Source organism: Copidosoma floridanum, unplaced genomic scaffold, assembly GCF_036245765.1.
Source record: "Copidosoma floridanum isolate Cflo_tuat_1 unplaced genomic scaffold, Cflo_Japanese_pri ptg000012l, whole genome shotgun sequence".
NCBI lineage: Eukaryota > Metazoa > Arthropoda > Insecta > Hymenoptera > Encyrtidae > Copidosoma > Copidosoma floridanum.
This window is the reverse complement of record NW_028321889.1, coordinates 7,651,916-7,671,660: the sequence shown is the minus strand read 5'-3', so window position 1 is coordinate 7,671,660 and position 19,745 is coordinate 7,651,916. Positions and strand designations below refer to the sequence as shown.

The 19,745-nt window shown below is 41.9% G+C and overlaps 4 protein-coding genes across 4 annotated transcripts; 1 reads left to right on the top strand and 3 right to left on the bottom strand.

The window, feature by feature from the left end:
- Positions 1 to 694: 694 nt before the first annotated feature.
- Positions 695 to 3,379, bottom strand: LOC106642458 (peptidyl-prolyl cis-trans isomerase 6). The gene is made up of 5 exons (XM_089590253.1): positions 3,228 to 3,379; positions 2,310 to 2,514; positions 2,017 to 2,219; positions 1,565 to 1,707; positions 695 to 973 (listed from the first exon to the last, which is right to left on the bottom strand). Exons 1-5 carry the CDS (start codon positions 3,282 to 3,284, stop codon positions 877 to 879), a joined length of 705 nt encoding a protein of 234 aa, XP_089446379.1. The 5' UTR covers positions 3,285 to 3,379; the 3' UTR covers positions 695 to 876.
- A 1,206-nt stretch (positions 3,380 to 4,585) lies between these two features.
- On the top strand, positions 4,586 to 7,254 carry LOC106642457 (carboxypeptidase B). Its single transcript, XM_023392537.2, has 9 exons — positions 4,586 to 4,751; positions 4,863 to 5,057; positions 5,562 to 5,708; positions 5,903 to 6,036; positions 6,182 to 6,357; positions 6,430 to 6,661; positions 6,732 to 6,896; positions 6,981 to 7,042; positions 7,122 to 7,254. Exons 1-9 carry the CDS (start codon positions 4,586 to 4,588, stop codon positions 7,252 to 7,254), a joined length of 1,410 nt encoding a protein of 469 aa, XP_023248305.2.
- Positions 7,255 to 8,401: 1,147 nt separating this feature from the next.
- LOC106642456 (lectizyme-like) lies at positions 8,402 to 10,102 on the bottom strand. The gene is made up of 6 exons (XM_014357233.2): positions 10,045 to 10,102; positions 9,819 to 9,965; positions 9,392 to 9,569; positions 9,012 to 9,327; positions 8,835 to 8,935; positions 8,402 to 8,512 (listed from the first exon to the last, which is right to left on the bottom strand). The coding sequence occupies exons 1-6, from the start codon at positions 10,100 to 10,102 to the stop codon at positions 8,446 to 8,448; spliced, it is 867 nt and encodes a 288-aa protein (XP_014212719.2). The 3' UTR covers positions 8,402 to 8,445.
- A 4,330-nt stretch (positions 10,103 to 14,432) lies between these two features.
- On the bottom strand, positions 14,433 to 19,745 carry LOC106642455 (carboxypeptidase B). Its single transcript, XM_089590501.1, has 9 exons — positions 19,579 to 19,745; positions 17,989 to 18,408; positions 17,807 to 17,906; positions 17,615 to 17,720; positions 17,373 to 17,534; positions 16,188 to 16,404; positions 15,647 to 15,874; positions 15,020 to 15,201; positions 14,433 to 14,617 (listed from the first exon to the last, which is right to left on the bottom strand). Exons 1-9 carry the CDS (start codon positions 19,743 to 19,745, stop codon positions 14,433 to 14,435), a joined length of 1,767 nt encoding a protein of 588 aa, XP_089446627.1.

Genomic DNA, 19,745 nt, shown 5'->3' with positions numbered 1-19,745 from the left:
GGATAGGATACTGCTACTTGAATAAATGAAAAAAAAATTTTTTAATATAGATAGTAAAATGTTCCTCAATATTCCGTTTTACTTTTTATTTTATAATATTTATTTATAATTTTATTAGGATGGAAAAACATCAAGTTTTTTTATGTTCAAATACGTCTATTCGTAAAAGGGAGATAGTTTGTGTTCTTGAGAATATCATAGGTATACGTAAAGCCACGCGCATTTGCAACAAAGACAATAGATTGGTTGTGTTGTTTGCAAGGCGAAACAGCTCGTAAAATATTATACCACGGGCATCTACCGAAAACCGGTTACAAGTTACAAGTGGGAACTAACGTAATATTTTTTGCTTCTCACTACTGATAAGCGGCGAATCAGAATAACTCTCCTACTTGCTCGTAATTGTTTTCTTTTTCATCAATGTTTTATGAATTTTTGAAATCATATTTTAAAAGTAAACGTAAATTTTTTTTATTCGCCCTTAAGTTTATCATAAAATGCCATCGATTATTTTTTTAAATTGATATACATGATTGCAATCTTAGCAACACTCGATATTTTGGCGAGAGTGACATCTATCCTATCCGACAAAAACTAAAGAATCCGTGAATTACTGTTTTATCAAAAAAAAGATTTTTTTACTTACGCGAATGATTAGCATATTTGTATTGATGTAATAAAAAAATAATTTTATAGTTTTATAAGAAATTTATTCGTTCCAACGTATATCCATAATATACATGCTCAGTATTCAAACGTATCATTATTATACATCATAGTGTAAATTGTATTTGGTACACAGTAAAAACAAAACTTACGTCTTACAATGCCTTAAAAAAAAAAAAAAAAAAAAAAAATACCACGAGATTATGCCACTCAGACGTCCAATTGCTTCAGCATCCAATGGAAAAATCCAAGAACCGAGAAGCTAAAACCCAAAGGGATCGCAGTAGCCTTTGCCCATGCCCATATACTGTGAAAATAACACATGAGTTTGTTTTTTTTTTTCCTTAGTTACAACAGCTGATATTTTCAAAACTCCATTGCAATACAAGGTTTTGAATCGTATGACTCGCACTACTCAATACACCACAGGAACGAAGCAAGTATACATATAACCGTATAGCTACAACTATACAATCTTAGCTGAACTACAGTTTACAAAAATACACATGTACGCATAGATTAAGTTGTCAGAAAACAGCATCAGTCTTTCTATCGTAAATACTAAAAAGAAATTAATTAAAATTAATGATGGAACAAAAAAAAAAAAAAAAATTAAAACGAGAACTATACAGCAACGCAGGAAATAGCTTACTCGATCGAAGCGAGGACATTTTTGATGAGATTTTCTTTTTTTTTAAACAATGACCTCTATATGGCATATGAAGAAAAAATGGGACGATCGACTCAATGCGGCTACACAACAAACACTCAGCCGGTGGGTGCGCGCGACGAGGCGATCAAACAACACAAGCAAGAAAAGGTATACGGGAGAGACATAACGCAAGTTGGAGGGATGGAAAATTGGGTCGAAAGAGAGAGAGATAATGATTAATTGTACTCGTAGGGATCGTCGGACACGGTGAAGGGCGCCGTAGTGGGGACCTCGCCGCTCTCGATTATGTAGATCGGCTGGACCGGGATGTCGTCCACGTCCGTCTTTGACCGCTCGATCTTGAACACCACGTCCAGACCGTCCACCACCTGATACGGGCACAAAGAAAATTATATCGGTACAATACATACACACCCACCACCTCCCGTCCACTTTACACACGCGTCCGTGTTAAACAGAAAGGCGAGGATGCGCGTGTGCGTTATCTAATGCACAGAGGCGCGATAGCGCTTCGATCTATGGCCTACTTTTCTAAGGTCTCACTCTCGCGTGCGGAAATGTCGAGATCACGTAAGACCGATTTTCGTATATTTCGGCCCAAAGTAAGATAGGCGAGACGGACCGGTTGGAAAATAAGGCATTTTTTTAAATTATCATTATACGTGTGAGGCACTCACCATGCCGAAGACGGTGTGTTGCCCGTCGAGCCACGGAGTAGCGATAGTCGTGATGAAGAATTGACAGCCGTTGGTGTTCTTGCCGGCGTTGGCCATGCTGAGGAAGCCGGGCCCGACGTGGTTGATCTTGAAGTTCTCGTCGTCAAAGTACTGGCCGTATATGCTCGTCGAGCCCGTCCCGTTGCCGTTCACGATGTCACCACCTGAAAGAGGGGCGATACGTATCATCACGCGCGCCATCGCATATTACATACCAACTCCGTTTGGATAAATTGTGTAGCTATAACGTGTACCTTGAATCATGAATTTTTTTATCACGCGGTGGAACTTGGAGCCGGCGTAGCTCTTACCACCGATGCCCGTGGTGGCTATCGTGAAGAAATTGTTCACCGTTTTCGGGGCGTCGTTGCCGAAGAGGCCCAGAACTATCCGACCGGCTGGGTTGTCGCCGATCATTACGTCGAAGTACACCTGACGAGTGACCGTGTACCTCGTGCCCTACAAGCGACTGGGGAGGATTATCAATTGCTCTCGCCATACATGCCCCGAGTTTCATCGCCATGAATATAAATATTTTAATTGTATTTTCATAAAAAAAAAAAACAACCAATGGTGATACATGTGCCAATGCGTCTCAAAAGAGATTTTAATATTATACCAGTCAAGTGCAAAATGTATACATATATATCGCGAGTTTTTTTTTTTTTGTTTCGTACGCGCGGATCAGCGAGTCAAAGCCGAAGCCTTACTCGTCGACGTATATAAATGTAGCCAACTCGGCTTCGTTTGCCCGACGCTACTGCGCCATTGAAACCAATTCTATAAATCTTTTTCTTTTTTCTTTCAACTACCGCTCCAACCACTGTTATTGCAGTAATTAATTTTTCTTTTTGATGAAAAAAAAAAAAAAAAAAAAAAAAAAACAAGCGTTGGACGTACAACACCTAACCGATCGGCGTACATGATATAATACACGCGTTGTAAATGGACAGGAGAGAAAAAGCCGTCGAAGCAGTGAAACGAGATCCGTCGCTCGTCCGATTCCAATTAAATCGGCAGTGAGAGCATTGCAATAACTCGAGCCGTCGATCTCTCGCGCCTCACCTCCGCAACGGCAGGAGGCACAAGAGGCAAAAAAACAAAATAAACAGCGATGAGATGAAAAAAAGCTTCGTTACGAGGGTGAAATAAAAACTGGTGATGGTGCGTACCTGCGCGTGACCGGCCGTCGCAATTAGAAGCGCGGCTGTAGCGAGCAGTAGCCTCATGATATTGGCGCGTGCACGTGCGTCGCTTTTCCCCGATTATATCCACGGGACTCTGTTTGCTCTGTGTATGTTTACTGGAGAAAATCGCGTGCACCCACAGCGGGAGGGACGACGAGAAACGAAAAAACGAGCCCTCGCACGCGATAAGAAGGCGCGGCTGCGAATAGGCGAACTGTAAGTATACGCGTGGCCAAACTGCGCCGGAGACGAGCTTGCGCGGTCGGCGAGGCTTGTTTTTTTTTTCCCTCCTGTCCCACTGCGCCGGTGACAGTGCAAGCTTGGCGGCGGTCTCTCGCGGGCTTTATACTTGCGAGGCGGCGCGGGGCTGGACACCCACTGGACACAGCCGGTATCCTCCCACTGCCTCGGAGACGTTTGATAGGCACCCTCTGTTAGTCGCACGTGTCTTTACCGATGTCACACATGTTTATATATACATATATGGACGCGAATCCGTGTCATAACGTGTACACAAATGTGCGCCGTTACCTCAGCTACGTATAGCTGTGTATAGGTACATTTGAAATCTTGATGAAACTGTTGACGCCCTCTGGCATATATAATAGGATATACATTGCGGTCCAGGGACTAAACTATTTATTGCGCGGCTCTCCATTATGATACCGATCACGGATCTAATGGTCAAGCAAAGTTGGAAAATAATAATGGAAATCGTGGATTTATCGACTTTTTTTTACTAAAGCGTACGATTGATAAGGACCACCAGTATCGAGGTCTACATATATACAAAAAAAAAAAAAAAAGATATAATGTAAAATATGTATCAGCAGCAACAAAAAGCAGAGCTACGTCGCGCTATGAATCATCATCCCTGAGGCATCTTTGAGCCAATAAAAATTATTGATTCTCTGCAGCGCGCGTAAGTACATTATAATGTTGCGTGTGTATATATACCACGGTTTCACACTCGTGCACCGCGTGGTAAGTGCAGTGGGTTTTTTGTGCCGGGGAGCCCGAGCGCGAAGAGGAGGCCGACGAAAAATAAAAAGAAAGAAAGAAAAAACGCCAACTGCAGGAGGAATACGTATATACCCGCTCCTCTTGATGGTTGTATGTTATACAGGGAATCGCACCTCGGTCCTGATACCTCTTCCTTGTTTCCTTTCTCACGCCCGCGCGTAAGCGTATACGTTCGGTCGAGCGTGTATACACACACATATATGTATATTGTACGGAGGCACAAAAAAGTCCCGAGTAGCGTCGACGGTGGTTGTCCCGTTACTCCGAATATTATAAAAGGCGGTGGTGAGCGCGGTCGCGAGGTCAATCGCACGTCCCCCATGGATATCCCCGGGCTGCTTATCCGTTGCGCCGTGTGCTGCCTTGCAGTGGCCGCGGTGGACATCGCCGAGGACAGGCTCACCTACGACGGCGCCCAACTCTGGAGGATCGATCTCCAGGCCGGTGACAAAAACGACTACATCGATTACCTCCAGGAGAGAGGGGGTTCGTGCCTCGTATTGTGTTACCCTTGTTTTTTTTTTTTTTTTTCCAACAATATTTCTATACAAAACAGTACATGGCATTTCTGGGTAATCGTCTCTCACACACGCGCAGACTTGTCTCTATGGTCGGGCAACGACACCTCGATGGACGTTTTAGTACTTCCTGACGTTATACCGCGCGTCTCTCGCTTCCTGCACCAGCGGCACATCGACTACGACGTCGTCATTGGGGATCTGCAGCAGGCGATCGACCACGAGAATCCGGTCCAATCGGAGGAATTTTTCGAACAGCTCGAGGGCCGCAATGGTGATCTCTTGCTCTTTTTTTTCTTTTCGTCTCCCCATATAGCCGGTGCTTTTCGGTCCTTGTCCCCCCACCCTCCTCCGCCTCGCTGCTTTTGCTGCTGCCAAGTACCAGTTGTCATTTTTGCTTGCAAATTTTAATATTCGCGTCTCACGCATTGCGAGTACTTGTATTCTCGAGGGATGATGGTTTTTGCCCTCGTTAGGTTTGTTTGTTGGGTAGAGTAAAATATCGCGGATACACTTTGGCGGATGATTGGTGCATTGACGGCGAGTGCGTGGCCGTGAAAACAATAGGCTCCCGAGAAAGTTACTTTGTATTCAAACTCGATGATCCGTCCGTCGGTGCCTACTCCGATAACCCATTTTCTATTTATTCGTCACCATGGCGCACAACATGTATTCTGCGGGATTTTAATATTTGTCCAGGGACATTTTGGAACTTAAAAGAATAAGAGAGTGGAAGATGAGCTAATTAATAACACTGACGCCTGAAGTGGTGTTTTAGCACGCTACGCTTGGTGGAAGACTACCCTGCAATTCACGGGGATGCGAAAAAAATATACCTACTGTAGTTACTGTCCTCCTCGATATCCCGTAGCTAATTCGTTAGACGCTGGTGGTGGTGGAGGTGATCGACCCTGGCAATGGAAGGGTGAGGCTTTTTTAGCGACCCTTTGTTCTTGTTTCTTTCTGTTTCCTTTTTTTTTTTTTTTTTGTATCTATTGTGATTTTCGGCTTTTGTACCTTGGTTCAATCCGATCGCGCATCATTTGCGTATCTGTCCTCCTATACCTATAATGCATTTTTGCGTCCCTCCTTTCAAGCAAAAAAAGAACCCTTGTACAGGTCACAGAATGGAGTGGACGAGTTACCACAGACTCGAGGACATCCACGGCTACCTCGATTACCTGGCCAACACGTACCCTCACATTTGCTCCGTCATGACGATCGGCAAATCGGTCGAGGGTCGCCCCCTCAAGGTACGACATGTGTACATATACATTTATTTATTTATTCATAGTGGCGATCGGCTGCATAAGAGTTGAGAGAGAAAACGACAGTGGCTAAAACCGCCGAGGCTCTCGAGCGTGTATACATATATATAAATGCGTGTATGTTGTACAGGTGCTGCGCATAAGCAAGGGAATAGAGAACGCGACGGCCATCTGGATAGACGGGGGCATTCACGCCCGAGAGTGGATTTCACCGGCTGCCGTCACTTACGTTATCGACTACCTCGTCGAGCACAGCGAGCAGCTCGAGGTCGATTACTACATTTTGCCCGTCGTCAACCCCGACGGGTAAGACATTCGCTTATTATACACATTTTCATGACTTTCAATGAACAACCGTATAACGACATGAATGGTCAGGTACGAGTACACCTTCCGGGGTGATAGGCTCTGGCGGAAGAACCGCGCCAGCCCAGAGAAAGGTGGCTCCTGCATCGGTGTCGATTTGAATCGCAACTTTGGGTACCGGTGGGGCGGCTTGGGCACCAGCAAGCAGCCTTGCCGGGAGACTTACGCCGGCACCGGTCCCTTCTCCGAGCCCGAGACCAACGCCATCCGGAACTTCTTTGCCATAAGTGCCGCCAATTTCAAGGTCCGACCCGATCATAACGATTTTTGGTCGAGTATAATCAATACCAATCATTACTTTTGCGGGTCCACAGGCGTACCTGTCCTTCCACAGCTACGGCCAGTTCATACTCTACTGCTGGGGCTACGACCGAGTTGTCCCCCCAGATTACAAGGACCTGGACAACGTGGGCAGGAGCATGGCTGCGGCTATGCGCGCCGCCGGCTCCAACACCGAGTACACCGTCGGCAACAGCGCTGTGCGTGAATCACATCCAAACTCAAATCGTAATTTCTTAGTTCGAATAATTATTTGTTTTTTTTTTTTTTTTGTTCCTTTGTAGACGACATTGTACCCAGCGGCTGGTGGATCGGACGATTGGGCCAAGGGCTTGGCTGATATAAAGTACGGGTTTTCTTATCATAATATGCAGTACAATGCGCGTGTTGATTTGTGTCCTAACACGTGGTTCAATCGCTTTTAGGTACGCCTACACCATCGAACTGCGTGACAAGGGAAAATACGGTTTCATCCTTCCGGCGATGTACATCAAGCCTACGGCCCTCGAGGCCCTTGCTGCCGTCCAGGTCGTCTCTCGAGCTGTTCTCGCGAATTGATCCATACGTGTGCTGCACCACTTATATGATACGAAAATTGCTCGCTTTGTCATTCATCTCATACTCAACTATATATATATATGTAGGAGCTTACAATGTATATCAATGCCCGTTCCAGCATCCGCCTGCGTTTGTATCTCGCACACATTGCAATATCATGTACATACATAAATCGCGTCCAATCATAATTTTATAACTATTTTTATTATTCGTGTAGTGAATCGTTATCATTAAGAATATACTGTGCATGCTTTCGCGCTTCCAATTTCATGCGCGTCTGCATAAGCATACGAAAGAGTTGTGATGTTTTCTCTCCTTCGGTATAGTGATATTTTTGTACTCGTACCTATATATAATTGTTTGTTTATTTATTCATGTACGATAATTTGTAGTCCTTGTAAATAATCATAATAATAATAATAATCGACGTTTTGCAAAAGTATATATATATTTATATATGTATTGGTATCGGGTTCATGAAATCCTTTCTCCTCCTTCGAGCCTTTTTCATTCTCCCGGTCTCTTTGAGTTGAGAAATAACGACGAGAGATGAAAAAAAAAAAAAAAAAAAAAAAACTTGCCAAGAAAAAAGACTTGCTTTATTCGTTTGCCGAATCACTCGCGCATAACAACTTCCGCAAAATGACGTGCTCGGGCAAAAACTGGTTTCAAGTCACTTTGGCTTGTATACACCTACATAATGTAATAGTATGATAATAACAATAATAATGATGGTGACGATGCCACCAGCAGCGAGAGTGGGAGTACCACGAAATTCAACGGGGAAAACGGTTTATCTCTCCCGAGGTCAACTACTTATAACCAATCCGTTACTTGTACACACGTATACACATATACTTACTTTCTTCACGAATACAGTCTTTGTATGAGCAGCAAACGAACGCTCGTCGACCAAAGATTCGCGATAATTGTTGAGCTGCAATTTGGCAGATGCAGAGCTGTTTTTTTGTGTATGTTCGGATAAGGAAAATAATGAAAAGTTTTGTCGAGTCTCGAGAGTAACGAGTAAAATTCTTCGTTTATTTGGTTATTTACAATCTATACATTTTTTTCCTACTTTTTGAGTATCACAAAATTTCGATTCACGAGGCTTTTTTATATTATGTTGTTTCAAGCACAGGATGGGGTATCAATAATACACGTCAACTTTATGTTCTTTTGTTCTTTATCTCAGTTGTCCCGCATTATTTGATGAATCCAGGGAACAAAGGCCGAGACTCTCGTGTACACCGACGGACTGTCAAAGAGATACGACATTACGTTTAAGTAACATGCTCCGTTTGATTTTATCGCAATTAAATGCTCCTTTAGTTTTTATTATTGCAATTGAAACAAAATACCAAATAAAAAGCACAGTAGCAAATATTTCATTTTGAATAAAGTAAAGATTTTTTTAATTTTCAAACAAAATGTTTTTGATTATTACTTCTAAAATGCAATATTTTACTCGTATACTAATTATTATCTTTTACCCCCAATGACCGAAAAAGCAATCGAATATGCAACAATGGCATATTATGCCCAATGTATAATATATACTTGGTAAACGTAATTCTCACCTGTTGCGTTTCGCGCACGGATATATGCCCCAACTGACCACACCGATGATTTCAACCATGTCGAGGGAGTTTATCACGACCAGCGGACCACCCGAGTCTCCCTGCAAATATAAAAAATGTCTTGTTTATTGTACATATACTATATACTTGTATAAAATTGTAATGCACTTATAATACCTTGCACGCCGACTGGGAGCCGTCGAGCGGTCCCGTGCAAACGTTGGTGGGATCAATGGGGTTCTCGTCCTCCCTCCTGAGGCGCTCGTCCAGAACCTCCTTGCACTCCTCGTAATCCAGCAGCGGTAGAGTTGCCACCTGCAGCACCCGCGGGGACTCGGGTTTCCTGGTGCGGGAGACACTGCCCCAACCCGTGAGTATCGCGTCGCCGCTGTGCATCTGGTCCGCGTAGGGCAGCGACACCGTCGACACGTACTCGTTCAGCTCGAAGGGCCTCTCCAGTTTCATCAGCGCTATGTCGTTCGGCCCCACCGAGCTGTAGCGCACGTGTAATGTATACATGTATTGTCGTTCGGGCGCATTGCACGCGTCCCACTTACCCCGAGTACTCGGGATGGACAAAGGTCTCCTCGACGAGGCGCGTCTGCTCCGTGTCCTCCGGAGTGCCGAGCTCGTGCTTACCCGCCAGTACCATGTATTGGCCCCCCGGACGCTTCGGACTCAACGTCTGGCAGTGCCCGGCAGTCAGGACCCAGCCCGAGGCCAGGAGCGTCCCACCTGTTTCACATTTGTCGGGCACGAACATTAATGCTAATTTTTTTTTTTTTTTTCTTTCATTCGCACGTGCCGTCATCGTCAGAATCACGAGTACGTAAGAAAAATGGCACGGCCTTTTCCGAAATTTCGGGGCTTGTTTTTGCGCACCACCACAGTTACAATGGCCCACGTTTTGAACAAAGTATATAGCTTAAAGAGTGGTGTTGAAAAAAAAAAAAAAAAAAAGAGTAAAAACATTCGAGGACCAACCGCACACGTGCCGCGGCCGGATGCCGCGCTTCTTGTTGAACCAGTGTAGGGAGACCTGCCACGGGTGGCGGCCCTTCTCCGAGTCCTTGCCCCCGACGATGCGCGTCGGCCGCTCCGCCAGCAGAGCAAGCTCCGACGTTTCCGTCCCTACAACACGGGTAACCGAACAACGAGAAAATTATTTTTTACCATTTATTATACTCGGAGTACAGGTGTGTACACTCACCCTCGCCGCGTCGGGTCTGGTCGACGAGGAGCAAAACGAGCAGCAACAGCCTTTTCATCCTACGTTGATTCCGGACGCGACTCAAAAGTTGTGATCACGGTGTGGTTATCGATGTGTATCTGCAGCGCTGGCGCGAGCTCCGCACTCGGTACCTACGAATCTGTCGATGCGGGTATAACGAGCAGAGAAGAGTTGGGACTTTGGGAGAAAGAGAGAGAGCGGCGAATCATTGGGCAAGCTGCAGGCGCGCCGTTGGCTCGATCATTTTACGCGGAACGGCGGAAGTGCTTTGCCGTAAATGGCCATTGATTGAAAACGGCTTTTTCCTCTCTTATGTGTACACCGCTTCGATGTCAAAGGCTGGGTGCCTTTTCTTCCTGTATACACGAGCGGGCGCTTGTCTTACGCTAATTCTTCAATAGTGTATATATATGATGTTAAGGCTCTTGTATCGGCGTTTCGACACATGACTAATCGGAAAGTCACCGTTCGTCGCGCGTTTCGCTGACACAGTTTTGCGAAATGATTTCTTCTTTTCTTTGTTGTTTCCTCGACTTTTTAGTTATGTCTATATCTATGGGTCTTATCCGTTGAAAATTGAGAGATTTATGTCCACTTGTACTTTTGTGACCCATTAGGACCATTAAAAAACCGAACAACTTAGTAATAGAAAATGGCAAATTCATAACTAAGTATATGTGTAATCTATCGCTTTAAAAGTACAACAAAAAATTTTCCATCAGTTTGGGTCATAGTTTAAAATAAATAAAATAATGTAAACATATCTCATCTACGGCACATGTGTACCACTCGTATGTTTCATGGCGTTTATTTCACTAGTTATTTTCTCACTTTACTCGACAAACACTTTTATTGTACGTACTCGAATTAGAGGGAAGACAACGTTACAATGGCACACCGAATTTTATTAGAAATTTAGTTTTTCCACTAAATTGGATGCTTATTACGATAAAATATGGAAACAAAAAATCAATATCCGTGTGTTTGTATAATATGTAGGTAGAAAAGAAATATTGTTTTTAGTAACATTCACTTTATTAGTACTTTGTGGAGAAAATTATTAGACATTAACATATGTATCTGGCATGTGTCTCCACGTTTAAAAAAAATGTATCGTTAAATAACAAAGTAGCAGGTATGTATTGCACTATTCGTTCGATTTATTGCACTGTAAAACTTTTTTTTTTTTTTTTTTTTTTTTTTTTTTCCCTGACTGTTCCGATGGGAAAAGGTAAAACGCACTCGTCCGTTGTAAGCAACCGCTGGTCTTACGCTAATTCTTCGGCTCAAACCGACTACAGGCGTTTCGTAACAGGCTTGTAACAACAAATTTATCTACTTGCAAAAGAATTCCTTTTGCCTTTTTTGTTTGCTTTAATTTTATGTAATCTATATACATATATGTATATCGATGGGTCTTGCAATGCATCTATTGAGAAACTATTGACTTTCTCAGTATATAGATGGTTACTTGAAACAATTTTTTTTTTTTTTGTACACTTCAGTGATCTGTTATACTCGGGAAATGAGATAAGAGTACAATCGTGTTATGGCTTAATCTGTACGGACAGTCAACATTTTTGACGATAAATCCATCAGCAAAGGGAAAAAAGTACCAAACAAATGATAAATATTTTTGTTCTCCGAGTGATCTAACGATTGTTAACAACTACAACATCGATCCAGCCGATAAACGCGCTCACTCTCGCGTAAACCGTCGGGCCCTCGGCGCAGGGAGATGCGCCGCACGAGATCACCCCATGAGAATCATATGTATTTGCATCGCAGCTTTTCCCGAATTCCCCGCCGAGTTTCGACGATTAGATTATTTTCTTGGTGTTTAAAATTATTTTCATTCGGAAAACCATCAGCGCTTGTGGTCTAGGATAATCCAGTCATGCGTTTCTCGTGAATGAAAATCAACAGATAATGGTTACAATTCTTACAAATTCTTAATACAAAAGTCACGTAAAAAAAAAAAAAAAAAAAAAAAAAAACTCCTTTGGCAATATTGCGGCTTCAACTGCAGTATAATGAAAGTTGTCAACAAAATTACAACTTAACAGGCACAAATTTTATTGTCACGTGAAGAGAAATAATTATAGTATATTAATTAAACTTTGCCAATATCAATTGAAAGTTAATTGTTCGTAGATATAAGTCATCGTAACTGCAAATCTTCATATGTCGCGTCGATGATCCCTATTCCCTGCACCAATCAGAGGAACGCGGCCATCGATGAATCATCCAATTAACATCATATATTTCATAGTCCTCGTCCAATAAAACAACATATACATTCTACAACCATATTTTACCAAGCAAGGTTTAATGGAAAAGTGTGGAGTAGACTTGAGTAAATTGACGCACCATAGATTCTGCTTAGATAAACTAATCAAAGAAAAAAGTGGATTGCCCGATAGAAAATTAACAAATGATTTAAAAAATCATATCTATTAAGACTTGAACCAAAATAACATAAGCAGTGACGATTTGCGAGCTTTAAACTGGGACCACGCCGCCAACCAATCCGGTGACCCATGGGGCATCTTTACTAGTTAAACTATGCATGCACCACCAATATAACATAGAATGCATCTCATTCGCAAATAAGATAGGTTTCAAGAAAATTCTGCTCATTTAAAATATGTACAACAAGGGAGCGGAACATGTTTAAAATCATTCTTTGTATTTACAAATCGTAATTAAAATTATAATTTCATTGGTCCATTTTGGGTTTGGAAAAAAAAGTAAAATGTAAAATGTAGAAGACGGTAATAACATTATAGTACATCGGTTATGTACGGTACAACATATTTTTTCGGTAAAATAGAAAAATTAAATGATCAAACAGTCAATACCATTTTTAAATTAAATAAGTACTAATCAAAATAAGCATCATTAGAAAATATTTTTCATTAGTGCGCAAAGCGCACCTGATCTGCCTAGTGAAACAAAACTTGTAAAAACCACTTTTCTCGTACTTTTCAATGAATTTTAACATTTCTATTTTTTTTTTTTTTTTTTTTCTTATGTTTCAGTATTATTGTTTTGATTCAAAGAACGATCAGTTCTGGTAATCTAGAGTCATGAATAATCCAGTCATACTTTTCTCGTATAAAAATAATAGAGCACTGATTCGAATTGCACTGCAATGAGTTTTACTAAAACTATAAATTTTTTAGAAATAATAGTTCAAAACGTAAATTAAAACAGTAGTAATTTTTTTTTTTTTTCTTTCACTTCAGTCCTTTTGATGGGAGTTGCAACCGTTTTTTTGAGTATTATTCCAATAGCTTTGATTTTGAATTGAAACATACTTCGTGGAAATAAGTAACAAACATGTTAAAAATGAGTAATTCTACGTGAAATTCAATACATTCTAATTAATTTAATATGTTTATATAATTATTATTTCTCACTTTAATATTAATACAAGTGAACCTGAATCAAGTCCTTCAATTATTGTTGCTAATTTTATTTAACCGCTTTCACTGTCTTTCGTAAGATACTAACTACTACTAAGTCATTCTACACACATAAATATAATAATACCTTTATCAAGTAAATTTTTTTTTTGTGCTATGTACTCACAGCTTGTAGAGAGAAATATTTATTTAATATCAATCATCATAATAAAATGCATTATAAAAAACGAAAAAAAATAACGTGGGATCGATTAAAAACTAAAAGTTGTCTGATTAAAATTTTTAATTTCTCTTATTGTTAATAGAAAAAAAAAAAAAAAAAAAAAAAAAAAAAAAAACAATTATATAAATAAACAGAGAATTAACAAGTACAAGATTTTATTACTCATACACGCAAACAAATAAATTAACGAACGCACAAAGCCAACAATGGGCAGGTAAACGTACGCTGTCAAGATTATTTGTCATTAAAATATAAATAAACATGAGGTATAAGTAACGTGACGGTACCGAAAGAAGCATCAATCGGAGAAAAAGCATGACACCTTGGCGATAACCACACGTCCGTACCCATTTCATCATCCCATTTCGAATAAAATAAGCTTCGGTATAAACAATACATAATTGTCCTTTATATTTATTCTTTGCTTCCAACCAAGGATTCCCAAAATCGGCACACTAACCAGCCATTGTGCCGATTTTTCTCTCTCTCTCTCGCACACACATTCGTTAAACACTTATTGTCCTTATCGATACTTAGTATTGGCACTCTCGGCACCCACTGTTGAACATCCCGAGAGCACACATGCGTACAGGTAAAGTTTTCTTCGAACTCTTTAATTTCCGTCGCACAAAAGGTATTTATCTACTCTACTTTGGCGATCGACCCTGTAGACACAGAGAGCATATCTATGTATACGCGCGTCATCACTTGCGAGGTCAGGTGTTGTTGCCCTGCGCCGCGGACATACGCGCAATCACCCGCACGCCTGCCCACGTCTCGCGGGCGGTCGGGATGATCTGCGAGGCCGGCAGGAGGAAGCCGTAGTTTCCTCGATCGCGCAGCTCTATCGTGAACGAGTTCTTTATACCCGCTATCTCCTTGGCCCAGTCGTCCGACGAACCTGTTACCGATCAAAACAATAACGATCATTATTTTATACATACATTGACACGGATATTTTTTATTTATGCTAAAAAAATTGCTTCAACCACTTCTCGTAACACATATCATATGTTACTTGGCATAAATTTTTTCCATTTCACGTTATAATTTGAAAGAAAAAAAACACAATTTTAGACAAAAAAAAGAAAAATTAATTTGACATTTCATATCAATTACTTTATAATACAAAACTTTCATATCTGATGTGAATTGCGTTTATCTAAAAAAAAAAAAAAAAAAAAAAAGAAAGAAAAAAAAATAGAAAAATTCATTGTACTGTGCTTGTAAATAGTGTTGAAAAAAAAAAAATTGTTTAGAAAAAATAATGCACTTTTCGGAAAAATGTATGCTGTGTTCTGACCTGTCGTCGGGTAAAGGAGCTCGGCCGCGGAGCCCACCCTGTACTCGATGCCGTTGACCTTGGCAATGGCCTTTTTCGCTTTATTCGCAATGTTCATCAGGTCGTCGAAATCGGCCGGCCTCGTGCGCGTGAGACCGCAACACAGGATCATTTGGGAATAGGAATGCATAGTCAAGTAGCTCCTGCAAGACAAAGACACATAAAAACTTATAACAGGAGATAGGCAATATTGAGTGCAGTTGGTATACGAAAACTAGATTATACGCGTATGCAATTCTTCGCGTCGAGCCAACCGAGATAATATCTCTGTGGCCCCCTGCGCGTTTATTCTAATCATGTACGTTTATTCTGGTTTTATTTTTTTCCTTTTTTTTTTTTTTTTTTTTTTTTTTTTTTTTTTTTTAATGTCTCATGTATCAGTTTTCTTAAAAGTTCTGTTTCTCAAAACATATCATCGTTTAGATTACTCGCAAATAAAATCAATTAAATCATCAATTGTTATCACGAAATACACGAGATGAGACTAGTCGCAAAAATCAGTCGAAATAACATAAAATACCATGACACTCATGAATGCTCGTGGAGTAAAATATACTGGATGATCGAGCCGAAAGTAATCGGGCTTACTTGATAAACTTCTTGTTCTTCATGATGTAGTTGGAGATGGCCCTGGTCTCCGGCTCCGAGAACGGGCTCGGGCCCTGGTACGTGTCAGCGCAGGGGTCAGTGCTGGCGCCAATTTTATCGTCACCCCAGTGGATGTGAAAATTACGGTTCGGGTCCACACCCTCGCAACTCCCGCCGAACAGCCACTTTGTGTACTGGGAGACCACGTGCAGGAAACCGGGAGCTTGCCTGCTCAATTATTCATACATATTATACACACAGGAGCCTAATATGTATAGGTATATTATACGTAGGCATCCACTTCATTCGAATGAATAATTCAAATTAGTCCCTGATCGGCGCCCAAGAAGCACTCTTATCATCATCATCATCATCCTGATCATTATATTACTTTCATAAACTTAGATTCTAAATGTGTTTTCATGGAGTGTACCGTAAGAAGAGGAAGCGGCCCATTGATTGGCTCGTAAAGTGCAACAAATGGCTTTAAATGGATTTTTTTTTGTCACCCAATGTATTGATGTACAAATCTCACGTATACCTCGTATCATCCTGGGGCTCAGCGTCGTGGGTGCTGCGGGTCTTCCGCCACAGACGGTCGTCCGTGTGGGTATACTCGTACCCATCGGGATTGGCCACGGGCATTATTACCCAGTCGGTGATGTCCAGCAGCCGCGTGTAGTTCTCGTTCTTCTCGACCAGCTGGTTTAATATGTAGGTCGTCACCGCCACGCTTATCCATTCTCGGGCGTGCATTCCTATGGGTTTTAGAGGAGAAAAGTAGAATAAAAAAGAAAAAAAATAACCCATACGAATAACAGTTACATATGCTTTTATGGTGGACATATTTATATGCTGTTGTTGTTTTTGTACGCACACGCGGTACGGCACCTATTACGGTGACATTTTAAGTACACTCTATTCTTGACGTAATAAATTTTTACAAGCGCCTCGCACTCGAGCCCCGCGCCTAATTGTCCACGTGAGGCTATTTAGTTTTTACCTTTTGAGAAAAAGGTCACGAGCGCACACGCGACAGTTTAACGGCTTTTCGGTACGTCAACTTTCTTGGACGACATCTGTTTTCGTCGACCACATACGCGGACAGATGCGGAATGCAAATTCAGGGAGAAAGATCTCAGGACGAGGATGGTTTGGAATGCAAATTAAAGGCGAGCATGACAAATTGCCCTAGAGAAGGGAGGGGAGGGGGGACGTAATAAATTAATGGTCTTTGTACGTGACTAAAACTAGGCCTGATGCGGATGGTATACGTTTCAAGTGAAAATTTATTAAAATTCAGAATATATGAATTCCCTTTTTTTTTGGAAATGACAGAGAGAATTATAAACTTTTTAACGGTACCAAGTAACGACCACAAAAGCCATCAATTTATATTAGAAAAAAAAAAAATTTAACATTTTTATCCTTGAACTGTGGTTTTATTTTGAGTCGAAAATCAAGAAAAAAAAAAACTTGTATTTAGAAAACAGCGAATGTGTTATTGGTCATGAAAAATTTAGTTAAACCATAAGTACCGAACCATACATGAAATTTTACCTCGCGTTTAGTAGTCACTGCCCAGCAAAATGTCACAAAAAATTTACGTTCGAGTTTTTTTCTAAATTTACGCCTTTTTTGTACTTTTCAGTATCGCGAGGCGATAAATTTCCAAACTCGTGAAATTGTAATACCTATATTAAATATATGATGTAAAAAAACGTACCGGCGTCGATCCAAATGGCAGGCTTTGGTTCTCCGTTAACGTTAGCGCCAGTCGACACTTTGACAATTTTCAAGGGCCGCCCTTCGAAACTCTTGCCTATCGACACTACTTCGACTATTTGAGGATACTTCGAGGCCAAGTAATCCAGGTAACCCATTACGTCTGTGGAAAAAGCAAAACGTCAGTTATGAAAAAAAAAAAAAAACAATTACCAACAAATCTTCTCAAAGATATATGCAGACCTTTGAATCGGTGGTACCGTTTCCACGTCATGGCGTGGCCCTGCGACGAGAACAAATCTTGGCGACGTTCCTTGGGCATACGGGGGTTCTGAGATTTTATGGCCTTCTGCAAAGATATAACGCTCGTAACTCATTATGATTGAAATGTAAAAAAAAATAATAATGTTGGAAGTGTATATTATTTGCACTCGCCTCAAGATCGGACATCAGCATGACGTAGTTGATGCCCTTTTCTCGGAAAAACTCCTTGACATCGTTCAACAACCTCGAAGACACCAAAACATCCGTGGCCCTAAAAACCCATCGACCACCCAATTATACACAATCAAACAAAGAAGTACAATGTATCAAAGTACAATCGTGCAACGACTCACTTGTCCTTGACGGGATTCGTCCAAAACTTGACGTCGTCGGGCTCGTCGGTCCTCAACTGTTGGAGGTAACGCACCTGCTTCTTCGTCTTGGCCGTGAGCCTCAGCAGCTGGTGGCCCCTGTAGTTAGCCGCGCTGTCCTTGCTCTCGATGTCCTCCTCGTCCTCGAAGATCATACCCCCGAGGAACTTGCCCACCATCCCCACCGCTGACTCCAGCATCCCGAAAATCGAGAAGCCGCGCGATCTCGTGCCCCGCTCCCACCACCACAACGAGCCCCTCCTCGACGACCAGGACTCGTCATCGTCCTCATCATCTCCGTCCACCAGCTCGTTATCGGAGCGCCAGCTCTCCTCTCCTCCCTCGGTCCAACTTTCCTCGTCGTTTGCTCGCGACTCGTTTTCGACTCCTCGCTCTCCATTGCTGCTCGAGTGAAATCATGCTAACGTTACTCTCTCTCTCTCTCTCCCTCCCTCCTCGTCTTTTTCGTTTTTATTTCTTTATCGCTCCGCGTGTGTACTTAACGGAATTGGCACAGGTGTGTACACTTACGGGCAATGCGTGCGACCGAGAGGGTGGGGGGGGGGTATACCCACCTATCATTGAAACGGAGAAAAGGACCGTATATTATGATATACCCGCGGGAGAAAGTCCGGCGCGAGCTTGATTGCATCTACGGGATCTGGTGCGCCGAGTATATAATATGTGTTGGACTGGTATGATAAGTATGTACGGTGCAGTGTGATAAGATAGCCACTTGCACCTGATGTGCGCAAATAAGGTATATGTATGGTGCCGCGAGCCGATAAATCATCATGGGAGCGCAAGTAGAACTCGAGCTTTGGAAGGAGGGGGTCGTGATTATCGTCGTCAGCGATGAGTTTCTTCTTGTTGTCTCCCTTTTCGCGAACTCGCTCACTTTTCTTTCGCACCTTTTAAAGATCGGTTGACACGTTGCGACTATGAAATTTCACATCCTCCTTACCTGTACGCTGCTCTAGTGAAATCGCTGCTTGTTAATTTTTTTAAAAAATTTTTCATTACCATTCAATTAACGGGAAATCGCAGAGAGGCCCATTAGGAAGTCGGTGTGAAATCACAAAAATATATATCTACATGGGCAACAATGAGACAAGTGTGTATTGCAGTGCCATACGTCTTACCTCATAAAATTATATATTTTAACCATATACAGTATAAGGTGCGCAATTGTAAGTAGGTTTGTATTGTAAAGTTTAAAAAAGTTTGATACTCGGTCTTCCGCACTATTTACACGTTTATCGTGTAGATCACATCGGCAGATTCGAATAGTTGGAGAATGTATAACGTTACACGTTCACGAACGTAAGTAGTCTGAAAAAATGGTCCCAAAAACGTGGTTTCGCGAACCCCCACCTACACGTATCTGCACCGCAGCAACGAGAATTCCTCAAACTGATATTTATCATAATTTATACGGTGTTGTACATTTTAGGTGTACTTAGGTAAGTGCAGCGTAACTGTTTTGCCATGTTAACATTGTTGAGCGAAAACGATCAATCGAGTCGCGTACGGGAAGCCGATTAAATCGCTAATGATGAAAAGTAAGTATACCTCTGATTTTCGAGTGCCGGCTGGACGTAAAACTGCCCGTCCCTGCTGACGAGGTAGCCGCTGACGTTTTTCGGCAGGGACCGCAGCATGTCCGAGCTCTGGCATTTTCCGAGCAGCGCCACGAGCAGTGGGACCAGGGCGACGATCAGCTTCCTCTGCGGGCCCAT

Coding starts and splice junctions, on each gene's coding strand:
- LOC106642457 (XM_023392537.2), top strand. CDS start 4,586: ATGGATATCCCCGGGCTGCTTATCCGTTGCGCCGTGTGCTGCCTTGCA. Junction 5,058..5,561: donor ACAGCTCGAGGGCCGCAATG/GTGATCTCTTGC, acceptor GTGGTGTTTTAG/CACGCTACGCTTGGTGGAAG. Junction 7,043..7,121: donor AAGGGCTTGGCTGATATAAA/GTACGGGTTTTC, acceptor AATCGCTTTTAG/GTACGCCTACACCATCGAAC.
- LOC106642456 (XM_014357233.2), bottom strand. CDS start 10,102: ATGAAAAGGCTGTTGCTGCTCGTTTTGCTCCTCGTCGACCAGACCCGA. Junction 9,328..9,391: donor GTCCATCCCGAGTACTCGGG/GTAAGTGGGACG, acceptor CGTGCGCTACAG/CTCGGTGGGGCCGAACGACA. Junction 8,513..8,834: donor CCGTGCGCGAAACGCAACAG/GTGAGAATTACG, acceptor TCTCTTTGACAG/TCCGTCGGTGTACACGAGAG.
- LOC106642455 (XM_089590501.1), bottom strand. CDS start 19,745: ATGGGCCCGCAGAGGAAGCTGATCGTCGCCCTGGTCCCACTGCTCGTG. Junction 17,907..17,988: donor ACGAATCCCGTCAAGGACAA/GTGAGTCGTTGC, acceptor ATGGGTTTTTAG/GGCCACGGATGTTTTGGTGT. Junction 17,535..17,614: donor ACGGTACCACCGATTCAAAG/GTCTGCATATAT, acceptor CTTTTTCCACAG/ACGTAATGGGTTACCTGGAT.
- LOC106642458 (XM_089590253.1), bottom strand. CDS start 3,284: ATGAGGCTACTGCTCGCTACAGCCGCGCTTCTAATTGCGACGGCCGGT. Junction 2,515..3,227: donor CGACGGCCGGTCACGCGCAG/GTACGCACCATC, acceptor AGTCGCTTGTAG/GGCACGAGGTACACGGTCAC. Junction 2,220..2,309: donor AAAAAAATTCATGATTCAAG/GTACACGTTATA, acceptor CCCCTCTTTCAG/GTGGTGACATCGTGAACGGC.